Source organism: Varroa destructor, unplaced genomic scaffold, assembly GCF_002443255.2.
Source record: "Varroa destructor unplaced genomic scaffold, Vdes_3.0 BEIS01000006.1, whole genome shotgun sequence".
NCBI lineage: Eukaryota > Metazoa > Arthropoda > Arachnida > Mesostigmata > Varroidae > Varroa > Varroa destructor.
Window position 1 is genome coordinate 24,621,201 of NW_019211459.1, and position 13,821 is coordinate 24,635,021.

Below are 13,821 nucleotides of genomic sequence, written 5' to 3' on the forward strand. Positions count from 1 at the left end.
TCTTCTGCAGGGGTGGAACATCTGCGCAAGATGCAGCTCCTGGTGATTTGTTAACGCCTCGGCCTCTTTATATAAAATAGTGCCTGTAAGAGTTACTTCGTAAACTTTCGGCCCGAAAAACTTGCAAAGTTCGATCACTATCGTTTATCTCTTGGAAAAGTTGATTGGCTGATAGGTACGAACAGCGCGAAAATAGCTCTAACGTTTGCTTTTTTCAATGGCCATAACAGTTACAGCGGAAGCAAGTGATGCAGCTTCAACGAGGTGGCATATTGATGGTGTCCACCAACATTTTGGCTTCGTGGATCTCGCGTTAGTTGTCACGGTGTTCGCATAACAACAACTGACGTTTGCGGTTACCTTGGAGGTAACAGTGGTATGAACACGAAAGATTAGCTTATTTGCCAATAATGATGGACCTTTTTTCATTTAGGCTTTTTGATAAAATGTGCTGATACGGCGAGTAGACTGACTAAATTGACAACTAAAATCGAGTATAAAACTTTGCTTACATAAAAACGTATGTCAATGAAATGATCCAATGCAAAAACGAAGATAATTATTTAGAGGATCTAGTATGCTTTAGGGCGTATTATCATCGTGGGTAATTCATGTCATTTAAACAAATACCTTTTCATAGAGCAGAGCGTCAATCAAGCACCGAACCGTGTGGTTTGACGGTGCCTCGTAACCGTTAGGTGAATAGACTTTTGATCCACGGTATTACTTCGTTCGTTGAAGTCATCAAAATACAACAACAGCAGCAGTATCACTATTGCCAACAACAACAATGAAAGTAAAGGAAGACGACTGCCTGTCTGTGTATGGTAGTTCTGGCGTGGCTCTAAATATCTCTACCGGCTATTATAAGGCCATCTCGAGACCATCTTCGTGCCTTAAGTGCCTGCTGGCGCCACCTGTTCGCGCCATAGACTAAATAACTTCACAGTGGCATCCACATGGTCATCGACGGCACATCGACGCTTTACCTCCAGAACTCATGACTCAACCGTCATACTAGCCACGGGAAAGCCCGAGAACCAGACCCCCTTCGAACTTACGAAACAAACGCATTGCCGTTCGTGAACATGCGCACAGAAAGCTCACCGAGGCAGACAAGCCGATAAACACAAATAATCAGTCCGTAGCCTACTGGCACGTCGCTTGCAGCGGTGTCCTGTCGACAACGCTTTGGACTCAAAAGAAGCCTACATTGGAGCGACCACAGACGTCATCGAATGCAGCGGATACGAAAACTGTGTGACTGCGACGTCAGGCCCGACTGGGCCAAGCGGCACTTGTGGCTCCGTCGCGGCAGACGCCCCCTGCGCGGTCATTTAGAACGGGAAATGATCACGGCTGCTCTATTACGATAATGTGACGGTGACCATTTCTGCAGACCTGTACAGGTATTGTGAGGGCGTAGCAGGCAACTCGCTCTGCCAAAGGCCAAGAGACGTTACTTCGAGGGATGATATTCGATCGAGCCAAGCCTCAATGACACACAACAGGTTGAGAAGTAAAATAACGAGCCTCGATACAGGTTGACTGAGCAGTGAGGGGTGATCTAGTTGAGACGTTAACATCGCGCAGGGGAGTTCTGAAGGCTGTAAACGAGGGTCGTTCCCGACGGCCCCCTCAGCGACAGAATTACAGTGACCCTGTGGTATGTTGTTGGCCGCTCTTTCTTCAAAGTTACCGAATTTTTTTTTTTCGATTTTCGACGAATATTCGCATAGAGCTTCAGAACGGTTGAAAACTATTCTGTTTATTCACTGCGGTTGTTCAGTCAAGATTCTTATACATGTTACCTGGTGACTGGTTCTACCTGTACCAAATGGGAATGTGCCATATCCTATTATCGATCAGGCCGATCATACATCTTAGAATAAACTACCAAAACACCTACCGATAACTATATAATTGCCTAATTCGTGCACTGTAGCAGACCTAAAAAATATAAACACAGACACAAATTTTCATCAACATAAACACTGAGTCATCTTTTCTAGCTGTTTACCGGTGCAAGTTAGTAAGTATCTCTCTCTTCCAAACAATAAAGTTGGCCTGATTGTCTGCTATTCTACCAAACACCTACATCACTCACTGCAGCACCGATCGTCATAGTCAAGTTAATGTTGTGTTAATTGCTAGATAATCTATAGCTTTATTTCCCGCTATCACTGAGATAGAACACGGTTTTCGTTGTCGCGGTAGGGAGCGGTCACTATCGTTCTTGGCTTACGCGAAAATCACGCACCAAATAAATCCAAGGCTGCCGTAAGAGAGTTAATTTACGTTACTTTTGACGTCGCAGATAGACGTTCGCATACGCGACAGAAGGCTCAACCAATTAAGGGCACGTGTAAAACAGTAGTACCGTCGTTGTATCGATTTGGTCCGCGTTCGATTGTTGATTTCTGTGCCCTATTTCGTCTGTTGCTTCGCTATCGTTGAAGTCAGCTGAGTCACGGACTCTGTGTAACTGATACAGTCACGTCAGCATCGCGATTAATCATAATTTTATTTTTCTATAGCAGCGGAGTTCTTTATGATTTGTTACTTCAGCTGTGATCTCTGTTAAGATACTAATTATTGCTATTCTGTTTACCGCCTCTCTGTGGGTAGAGGCGGCTGGAGACGAAACTCTGGCACAACAGCAGAAATGTACAAGTGGATTTTTACCAGCACTGCCAACGATGGCTGACCTTCCAAGCCACTGATGCTAAACACGAATGTCTACCTCTCTTGGGATCCACTCTGGTGGACGAGCATCAAACAGTTAGTTACCGGGCGAGAAACAAGTTAATGTTCTATCAGCTCGATGTTATTTTTCAATACCACGCTCTACTAATACGTAAGTTAGAATTAATTGCAATATGATCATATCACTATCATAATCGTTAGTGAAAAGCTAAGAAGAGTGGAACAGTCGGTAATAGCATTTTTGTCGGTCGCCGGAACGGCGCTCTTGCGACCATTACGTTAAGTACGCTCACCCACCGCAAGCAGCAGTCGCTCCCGCCAGCCAAGTCCGTCTCGTAGTATGGCTGACGGCGGCGTTCCAGCATCAAAGGTTGAGTTTAATTGCGACTTACATCTAACTGCACGCTGAGTTCCTGTCTATTCATCTGGCCACAGTGTGGTCCATCGACATCAGTCGGTAACTACTGGAGCTGCCAAACTTGCTAGGGCCCGATGAGAGTAACTGGACGAAGCGAACAAAGCCACTGAAGTTAGGGACCTCGGAAGCGATGAAATCTGGCTTCATACTGAAGAGTCGTGCGCTTGCTAAAGACCCACTCCAGTCGCTACTCTCCATGGCAAAGAACTCACTGTCACGGTTCTATCAGTAGCTGATGAACGCAGCTGCCTGGCAATGCAAGACAATCCTCCTGCTGCTGACGCGCCGGATTTCCAGCAGGGGTATCTGGCTCTGAGCTCTCGTGCATTGTTCCCGCTTAGATTTCCCTCTGCCTCCGTTATTAGTACTCCCAACATCATCTCGTCTGGCTGACGGCTTTTCCGCCGTCTGCTGATGGCGGATAGCTGTTTGCTCGCTAACTGACTCGACTCATTGCGCACTTCATCACGCTGGTCGTTCTTAATTGGTCGCCAAACTTGATGATTCTTAGCGGCTCACGTTCTCCCGCTCACCCTTTCTCTTTGTTCGTCTCCCAGTGCAGCATTATTGCTCGTCGCCGGACGACCGGCCAACCCTGTAGCCATAGCCCTGTGGAGTTGCTGCGGGTCACTATAAAGAGTTAAATTAGGCATGCAAACCAAACACCGCCAAACTAGAGCTATCTATGCGTTAGCCAGACCCAGACGAACCGCGCTGGCAATTGCTGCTACGGCTGTAGCCGCTGCTGTAACAACGAACGTTCCTTCATAACGTAGCCTTCACGTGCACAGATCCGATTTTTACCGTACTGGGTTCTGATGGTGGAAATGACGGTGTCGTCGAAAGTCGCCCGTTCATGCTTACAACAGACAGACAGAGGGAAACAGACACACACATGGACGGGTAACACAAGCAAGGCTATTTGCTGCCTGCAAAAACAACGATGGTTGTAGCTGACGGCTCAGCAGTGCTGCTCGGTTTGAGCCAGTGGCCACCGCGAAAACGGTAGCAGGAAGCCAGCAGTAGCAGCAGCAGCAGCGGCGGCAGCAGCAGCAGCAGCAGCGGCGGCAGCAGCGGCGGCGGCGGCGGCGGCGGCGGTGGCGGCGGCGGCGGCGCTAAGACCGCGACTACAGACGCAAAACCACGGAACTCAAATATTAATGGATACCATCAACGTACCGTAGCCACTGAAAATGCCCATGAAATAGCTTACACTGTGGCCATTCAGAAAAGTAAACTTATCAGCGAATCGCTATCGCCGACGCCGCCACGAGTCGGCCACACTCCGGTCGGCGAATCGTTAGCAGTCACCTGATTATAAACGCAAGAAAAACTAACGGTTATCACGAAAATCGTCATCACCTATTTAAGCAAAGAACGAGAATGGCGGAGGAGTCGAGACATCGTGAGCGAAAACAGAAAGAGACTGAGCTGTAAAAGGTCACGGGGTAGAATGGAGGGGGTACTCGTCGACGTACCGGTGATCGTTTTGTCGTCTCAATGAAAAAAAGATCTTATCTAAAGGGTTCTTCGTTGAGAAAGAGGCCAGAGCGGTGACCAAAACCGTAGCCCTGAACCAGTAGCATCCTACCTCGCCATCTTCATTGGCAAGACAAAAACCAAACAACCAAAAAAAAACTTCTATAAAAATTAAGTTATGAAAAAGAAAGAGAAAACGAAAGGAAGATGAAAATAGGTAGACTGGCAGTGATTGCAAATGCATTTTCTATATTGTACCTATTCGTCGGACAACTCTGCCTGAAGACAAATGGAAGTAGAGTAAATGATATAGATTGTCACGCAGGCAGGAGGCCAGCTGAGCAAAGCAGGCATATGAACTATATCAGTATGGTTTTACTTTTACCACTGTCATCATCGTCGACCGCCATTGCCATTGATAATGCTTCGAGGATTCTCGGCACGGAACGTTCACATTTTCACGTGCCATATGCAGTAACGCCCGGTGTTATATCTCGTATCGGATCGTTATCAATCGGATGCTTTTCCTATCTTCATTGATATGTTCTAGGTTGACTGCACGCAAATGCATCGTAGTGGAGATCATACATATGCACAACGCAATTAAGTGAAGTTGCTTTATCGTCGTGCCATCCATCCAACAGTGGGGTCTGATTCGGTGCCGTCGGCGGTGTTGTCCTCAGCAATCCGCGCACAGCCGGTGACAGTCATCGCGATCGAGAACAACAGAACGCAACAGCGAACCGTTGATTCTCAAGGTGTACATATATGCTATGCGCGTACTAACCACGACCTCAAGGCCTTCTATTTCCGATCCCACGGTGGTGATGCGATCAAAGCAAGCAAGATGGAGATCCGAGAGCGGCGATGAAGACGACGACGACGACGATGATGATGATGATGATCATGAAGAAAAAGAAGACGAAGTATCCTCAGCGTACCGGTGGTAGGCAGCTTGTCGTATCTGGTTCCGAGAGCGGATGGTACACATAGTCGGAGCTGCTGGTGCTGTGCAGCCGGCGGGAGTGCTCCATATACTGCTGGCCGTGGCCACATACATACACGATATAGCGAACAGCCTTGGATAAAGAATGCATTCAGGCACAGGTTAGTGAGGTTCGAGTCCAAAGCGAGCTGCTCTGTGGTGCGCGGAGTAGAAACATGGGTCGTCCTATTAAAGGCTTGGATTGAACACACAATGGTCGCTATACAATGATAACCTTTTGGCAGGAACGAGTAAAGGGCCAATATTTTTCTTGTAGACTACGTAACTTCTCTATCGAACTAATTCTCTATGTAAGTTTCACAGCCACTAAGTTTTATGCGACCAAGACTATGTTAAAGATCGAGACGCGGAAGAAGATTAAGGACTGGCACCTCGAAGCTTCTCGTTAGAACGTTTTCCGAGGTGAGAGCCTTCAAGAAAGCGAAACTGGGCTAGCCTGAGCGGGGCCCCTCAAGGTTGGGAGTAGGGCGAGCCAAGAGAAACGTTGAAGAAGGGTTGCTCAGCCAGCCGGGAATAGTGGCTGCTGGATGAGCTGTTGAGAGATATTCAGTCAACACAGCCGTTTCAATCCGACCTCCGGCGCGCCCCTCCCCGATCGCGCTGGCAATACCACAGTGGCACAGCCTTGTAAGCACGTCTTCATGGTTGTGCGTGCGCACTATGTATCTTCAATGCACATAGAGCTCACGGGAAAACATGGGAGACCACCACAGAACACGGGCCCCCTCAGTAACCAGGGAACTGCATTGCCAGTAACGGCCAGCTGTATTACGAAGATAGAGGTACTTTCACCTACAATATAATACTTCGTTGAACTTGGCCAAAATTCAGCCAGCTGATGATACATGCATGTTTTATATATGCGTATATGTATATGTGTTGTCTTTTAAAACTATAGCAATTAAGAAGCTGGCACTTAATTAAGTAATTAAAACACTTGGCAAACTTAATAGTTCTACTTAACATTGATGCCTAACATTCAAATAGTTATGGGCCCCGCACTACTAGTAGAACTATTATTTTTTGCAGTTTATGCACGATATCAACGAAGTATGTAATGTCAAATTTGTTCCTGCGGTAGATATATGTACCCGGTAAAATTATTTCTTAATCATTTACTGATCCTATGGTATTCACAGAATTTTTTTGTTTTACCATGTTCGATTATTCTGTCAGTGACCATTCCTTTCGTGTTCAATGACAGACGTATACGTTCCGGTGCGAATTCAGCTATTTCCCGTAAGAACAATCGTCCACACAACTGCCGGAGTGGCTCTAGATCGGGAAAGAGTCAGTACACCGGTTATCTCGGAGGTCACCGGCGACTGTTTCGACTCTAACCTTTATCTCCTCTCAGTATAGAAGAACCATCGGTCAGATTCAATGGACGCTGATTTGGGTGACCTCTCGAAGAGGTGAGAAGGGTGGTTGGCCTGCAGGCCACCTAGCCCGATGTGGATCTCGACCGTATCCGGCAAATCAGGCTTTTGAGACGGACAGCGTTGTGCAGCACACTCATTCAAACTCTTCAGCCCTCGCTCCGATCAATTCGGCGCCTATTCCGAGATCCCGGACCTTGAAATGCGAGCGAATCTATATTGAGCGACTGCGGCCGCTGCGAGACACCAGACGAAAACCAGACAGTAAGACAAGTTGTCTTGTTAATATCCCCCGGTCTGCTAGTCCTTCAATGTCTGTTCGCCCTTTCATTCCCAAGCAAGTCTGCCCAGACACCCCCCCCCCCCCCCAAGTGAGTTTGACACCGTGAGCACCGCGAAGCTTATGTATCGGTTTCGCTCGCCACCTTTTATTCGCACCCGGCGACTATCTTCGCATCCCACTCCTGTCGTAGCAGTTGTATGAGAGGGAATATGCGAAGACACTGTAGATCCGCTTTTGCCTGTGCTTCAGTTGAAGGATAAGTGTGGCGCGGTTATGACGGAGATCAGTGCGTAAACGAACCTGCCAGTCAACCGGATAAGCTGAAGTGCACGAAAGATCTGAAGTCACATCGCCAGCCATCTTGTCCGGCTGTTCCGATTTAGAAGACTCAGTTGCACACTTATCATAGGACATAGCGTCGAAATTCGAGATAGATACAAAACAAAATCGAAATTATGTATATATATATATATAAGGGAAGAGTAGCATTGTGAGAAACAATGGCGACTGAGTTTACGTATCTTGGTAGTAAGTTACTAATCGGAACTATGCTAGAGATAAGTTGCGCAAGCTAAATACATACGCTTGCCAATCGCTGGCAAAATCTGTTAGAATAATCCAGGCGGATGTTTTCAATTAATGTTTCAGCTCAACTAAACTGTGATCAGCTTTGTACCCAATTTTATGGCTATCGGATATTGGTGAATAATAGGAACCTTTTAGGGCCCAGTGCCGTTGCTCCTTCGGGTTTTACAACCCCAACAGTGCTCTCGCAAACCTGAAAGCTCTTGTCGTCGAACAGGTGAAACAGGTTGGCTCTTTGTTACCCTCTTCTCAGACCTGACACTTAGCGCCTGATTACTCGAGTCACTACAGCTGATTCACATTTACATAAAGCTGTTGACACACTAAAATATCAAATTCTTTAGGATTCTTTATTTTAGATAGATAGTTTTTAGGACATACTTGTGTAAATCAATCATATATGTGTATGGGTATTGATGATCCCCCTGTAGAATTCCATTAACGAAACGAAAGTAACCTAGCGTCCTTAAAAAAAACGATTTGTCTTATACGGCAGGCATAGGCCTGTGTCGTTAAGTGTTTTCGAGAATAGTTTCTATCCAAGGAACGGCATGAATTCAGTAACGATGTGTTGCCTATGGACTTTGCTAAATAAAGCAAACAAATTAACTTGAGAAAAATGTCTCGATTTAAAGTTCTACAAGTTTCAGGATTCCTACAGAACCGACTCTTTCTATTCGTATGTGCATCTAACAATGGCGTGATCATCAATGGCAAAACGCTTTACAGTCATGTGGTTTCTCTGTTCAAGGCGTTGTTTTTGCATGATAGACAGCAAAACGACATTTGCTATAGTCATCACTAGATCGACGAGCTGGCTGGACAGTGTTAGAGCAGCCACTCTAGAAGCCGGCTTGAAAGTCCTACCGCAGCATCTTATTGTAGAGTAAGAACAAATGATTTGGCCGAAGTGACGCGAAATCGAGCACAGATGCGGCCATCCAGAGCACAAAGACCCTGTATCAACATTCCGTGCGCCCTGTCCAGCTGGGAACTATTAAGGCCCTCGAGGTCAGCATGGACAGAGAGGTCGACAATGCTCACAGTATCACGCTTAGGTTAACGTATGAGGCAACTGTCCGAGAAAGATGAATGTCATTGGAAATGTCACTCATTGATCGTGTAGCTCCTTGTGTAATCCTTTTTACAACGAACGTTCGCTAACTAAGGCCTGGCGACCGATCGAATTTAATTAATGTGTACTCAATAATAACTTCAGTAAGCTTTGAGAAGTACGCACTTTATCCAAGCACACAACCATAAGATGTTGCCGTAAAGCAAGAAAACTCGCTGTTTTAGTTGGCTTGCCAGTTAATCTTTGGGCAGGTCCCACCTTCGTGCCTATCGAATTAAGGCCAAACATGAAATATAACCAACAGGGCGTAATGTAAACGATTCCGACATTTACCCAATCATATAATCCACTTTCGTCGAATTTACACACATACTATTTCCGAGACAGCGTAGTACTCATGTGCCTATCTGCCCACTAAGCTAAGAGACAAGTGGTGACCTAGGTTTATGACAAGACGTAAAAACGCTTCGTATCCGTCTGAAAAGACGCTTAACTATAGTAGCATCTGACGTAAAACTCGAAAAATTCGTACACATACTGACATATCCATTCGTCATGGCATATTTTTGTAAGCCACATGTGCCATACTCGGTCAGTGAACTAACCGATTGATTTATCATACTGGTAGTATGTGTGTATATATTATTTTTTTAGGTATAAACTAAATCTACATATGTATTTGGCCACTGTACACTTACCGAGTACATGTTTGGACTGGAACTAGCTCCGAGCATTCCCGTGAGTCGGTGTGGACCCGTGGGGTCCTGGATCTTCGTGTACCACGGGTCAGGCTCATAAAATTGGCCTGGTAGCCCTGCAGGGCCCAGGCTCTCCGTACTCGCCGCCAGCTCCGCCGTGCCCTGGCCACCTGCCGCCTGCTTGACCAGCAGCGTGTTGTCGTTGTTGTTATTGTTGTTATTATTATTATTGTTGTTATTGTTGTTATTGCTTGTCGTATTATTGTTGTTATTGTTGTTGTTGTTGAGGCCCCTGTCGCCCGTAGGCGTCGAGCTGTAGAAGTGCAGCCGCTGGTCGGGCGAATCGGCAGTGATCATCTCCGCTTGCTTTCGTTAGAAGCAGCGGAGCTCTGCTTCTGATCCTGCTGCGTTTGGGAATAAATTGTTTGATTGAAATGGTGGTAACAACAATGGTCGAAGTGGCTTTATCAGAAACAAGATGAACGAATACGGCAAGATTTTTTACTTGCCTCGGCTGTTACTGCGATTACGAATGAAATTATCGTGGGTCTGATGAGTTTACCCGCAAATTTGGTTATGTTATATTTACTTGTTCGCCTATCTTACGTTATTAACAAGTTTGCTTCCGCAGGTCCTTAGCTTCTTGCATGCAGTCCTGTCGTACAGGAGTTGGTTTTTCTGAGCTTTGTTATTAATTAGCTATCGTTACGCCAAACTCGCCACTTCAAGAGGTGGTGCGCAGCTAAGATCTTGGACAAGTCTTCGAAGACCTTGCGCACCCCACTGAAGTTGTGCCTGTCTCTTTCACAACGAGAGATGTTTGCATTCGATGTTTGTCTGCTCTTTTCGCGTCGTTGGTTACAGTTGGTATGGTAGTAGCAGTATTTATTATAGATATAATTACTAACGCTTTTTTCTTTTTGGTTGATTGCTAAAGATTATAGAAAAGATGAGATAGGAAAACAGAGATGAACAGAAGTTGATGATGGTAAGATTAGGTAGATGGCTAGCCAACGACCTCTTTAGTCCGAAGTGGATAGGAAGGGTCGAAAGCCTTTCAAAGATCGATGAAATGCACGTTTGATATATTGGAGTTAATTTGGTAGTGACACAACAATTACGAGTCCGGCCGAACTCGTCTTTCGTGTCTGATGTCTTCGTCGTCGTCACGTTAACCACGTAGGGAGATTTGTTCCAGTCGTTCCTTCAAGGGCTTCTCAAGGGGTAAAGGAAAAACTACAGGGCTTCGCTAGGGGCACGGCGGATCTGCTTAAAATTTGAATGGCGGTTGTTCGCGGGCGAGCTTTTGTGATCGATGGACTTCTTAACGACGACGTCGACACATTATAAAAAGATGTTGTACAAGATGTAGGAAGTTGATATAACTATCAAAGGTCTCTGCAGAAAGATGCTAGGGAAGATGATGCTGAGGAATTATAATGAAGATCATAAAGATGAACAACACATAGTGCACCTGTATTAAGTAATACACTTTTCACGATCAACAGCACATGAGACGCATCCACACAATCGTCGATTATTTGCTTGCTTGCTTATCTGGTTGGTGACGTAATAGTAGGAGTTGTAGCAATTTCGATAATTACTACAGTAGTTGTTTCTCGCTTTCCTGAAGTAGTTTCTTTTTCTTGTAGATTTTTGACCTTCACGATCGTTGAAAAAGCATCTCCATGAAATAATTCCCCGCGTAGGTGTAACGGGCCCAGGGTATGTATGATGTTGCTGCGGTCCTGTTATCTGCGGATCCGTGATTCAGGAAACCGGAGTCTAGTTATCTGGTCTCTTCCCGGGTTCCTGTCCGCCACTTGTTGCTCCGCTGGATAATCGGCGTGAAGGTAAGTTTGTCAGCTCTGAATAACGTCTCGCTATTAGCTGGCGCGATGGAGACTTCTTACAACAGTTCAGTCTCGCTTATCTCTGAAGTTTGCGCCTTTCTCCTTCACGTCATGTTTCTCCCGAGCACTTGTATAGACGCGATGTAACGTAAAAACGTACCCCGGTGGTTGAATTTGCTTCCGTGTATGAGGCTTTTATAAATGGCAGAGCGTTGAACAAAGAAAAGGATTTCGTAGTCAGGCTGACTGAACAGTGAAGCTATTCGCGCACGTTTGAGAGCGGGTCCCTGCTAAAACTCTTCTGTAGGTTTTGTGTGCTTTGTGAACGAGTCGTCCCAAAGCACTTGCTGCACAGTTTCACGAGGACTTTTACCAACTACAAGAGCTGTTGTTCGCGCTGGAGTACTGCTCGCGATAAGGTGTTCTGTCGTTTCGCAGGTACCGATCAAAGTATCGGTCGCTGACCGTTTCCTTACGTACGGACATCACAGTGCGTACGCCAGCAACACGCACGTGTCACATCAGAATGCCACTGAATATCCTTGTAAATACACTATTTTTTGGTGGCAATAGTTGATTAGTAAAATCGGTACTTGTTTTCTTTTTCCTAATACTAACTACCCCACTTCAGCTAATATATTCCGGCCCGATCCGAGGCTCGGGCTTGTGACAGTTTTGTCCTCTGGTTGACATTGTACTGTTAGAGTACATCTATTCAACACAACTTGGTCTCCTCGCGCAGGACGGCTGCTATCTTGTTGTCATATAGAGACACGAAGTTCACGCAAGCTCACTCGTTTGCGTTCAGCATGACGATGGTAACCGCCATTGATCAATCACGCTGAGGCTCGAATAGAGACGATGTAGAAAACCAAAACCGTACATTATCTAGAAACTGTACACAAAAAAAATGCACCACCGCCAACAAAGGGCTAACAATAATTCAACGTTTTTCCCTTATCTGCCTTTCATTATTTAGTTTCCGTCATTTATTATTCACGGTTCAAAACACTGAAAACACATTGGTCCGTTCCGTATTTACGTGGGCGTGCACGTCCACGTCAATCCTACGAGGGTGTAATTCACTGCACGGTAATAACAAACACACCATTGCTCAGGTAATATTGGTCATTCCGATCGCGTTGCTTTCTTTCGTCGCTCTTCAAATAGGGTCAATTGGCGATTATCGCCTTGATTGAAGATTGATTGATTGATTGATATACAAAGAAATGCACTACTTACACGATTTTCCGCACTTTCCCAAACGATTCCTTTTATTGTCGGTTAGTGTGTAGTACCGCTGCGGGAACTGCGATTGCTCGACGTCCCGTCCTCTCTACAAACCGGGTTGGTTTCTGCGCGATTTCCGCTACAGGTTCGTCACTGTCAGGGGTCAGTTTCACAGAGGGGTAAGGGGTTTGTTTCAAGAGCCGCGTAAAATTTCCCCGAAACCTTCTAAGCCTATTGTTTTTTTCCTGTAGGGTTGAGCTTGTTTCTGTTTGGTATCTTCTGTTTTGTTCAGCAAATCTACGATTTTCTTTGTTTCGGCGCTCCACGGCAGGTGTCTACATGCCGTTCCCTTGTACCGCAACGGTTTGCCTTGCCGATGCTTGTTGTCGGCAATAGAGTAGGCGGATGTAATGCTGCAGCTGCAGTTGCTGCTTGTAGTGGCCAAGCGTCTGCAGCCGCTGCCTGCTGCTGCTGCTGTTGGCCTGCCTGCCTGCTGGCTAGTCGCCGTCGGTACAGCAGGGCCAAGGAAAGCAACCTGCAACCTGTCTACCGCTGACGCTAGCCGACGTGCGGTGCGCCTCTCACAGGCAAAAAATCCCGACTGAGCCGCTCTTCACTGGGCTCGCGGCAGCCACACAAAAATCGTGCGCTCACTGGCCCGAGCCCTCTCTCAGCCCTCCCTAGGTCCGCTGCTGCTGCGGCGGCGGCCGCTGCTGCTGCCACGGCCACAATGACGAGGACTGTTACTGCTGCGACGGCTGCTGCCGCGTGCAGCGAGCTGTTCTGTTACCAAACTGCTGTTGTGCTACTGGCGACAGCAATGGCCGTGTGCTGTAGCGCGTTTGTTTCTGAGCGGATGTGTGCGCTCTCGCAACGGCAGCTGATGCTGCTGGCTGGCAGGCACTTGTCTGCTGGATGGCTGTCCTGTCTCTGCGTCTGTTGAGCTGTCGATGTGTATGTGCGTGTGTGTGAGCGTGCGCGCTTGTCAATGAGTTGAGGTGGTTGCGGCGCCGGCTAGTGCCTCCGTGCGTCAGTTGATGCTGCTTGATAGCAGGAGCAGCGGCCGCGGCCGATGCCGATGCCGTAGTTGCTGCGAGCGAGCCTTCTAA

At 46.7% G+C, this 13,821-nt stretch overlaps 1 protein-coding gene across 1 annotated transcript in view; it reads right to left on the reverse strand.

The window, feature by feature from the left end:
- Positions 1-13,287, reverse strand: part of LOC111253356 (uncharacterized) — a 174,282-nt gene extending 160,995 nt beyond the window's left edge. The window contains exon 1 of the mRNA XM_022812625.2: positions 9,630-13,287. Within this exon, the coding sequence (XP_022668360.1) occupies positions 9,630-9,986 (357 nt within the window). The 5' untranslated portion in view covers positions 9,987-13,287. The remainder of the gene's footprint in view (positions 1-9,629) is intronic.
- Positions 13,288-13,821: the final 534 nt, after the last annotated feature.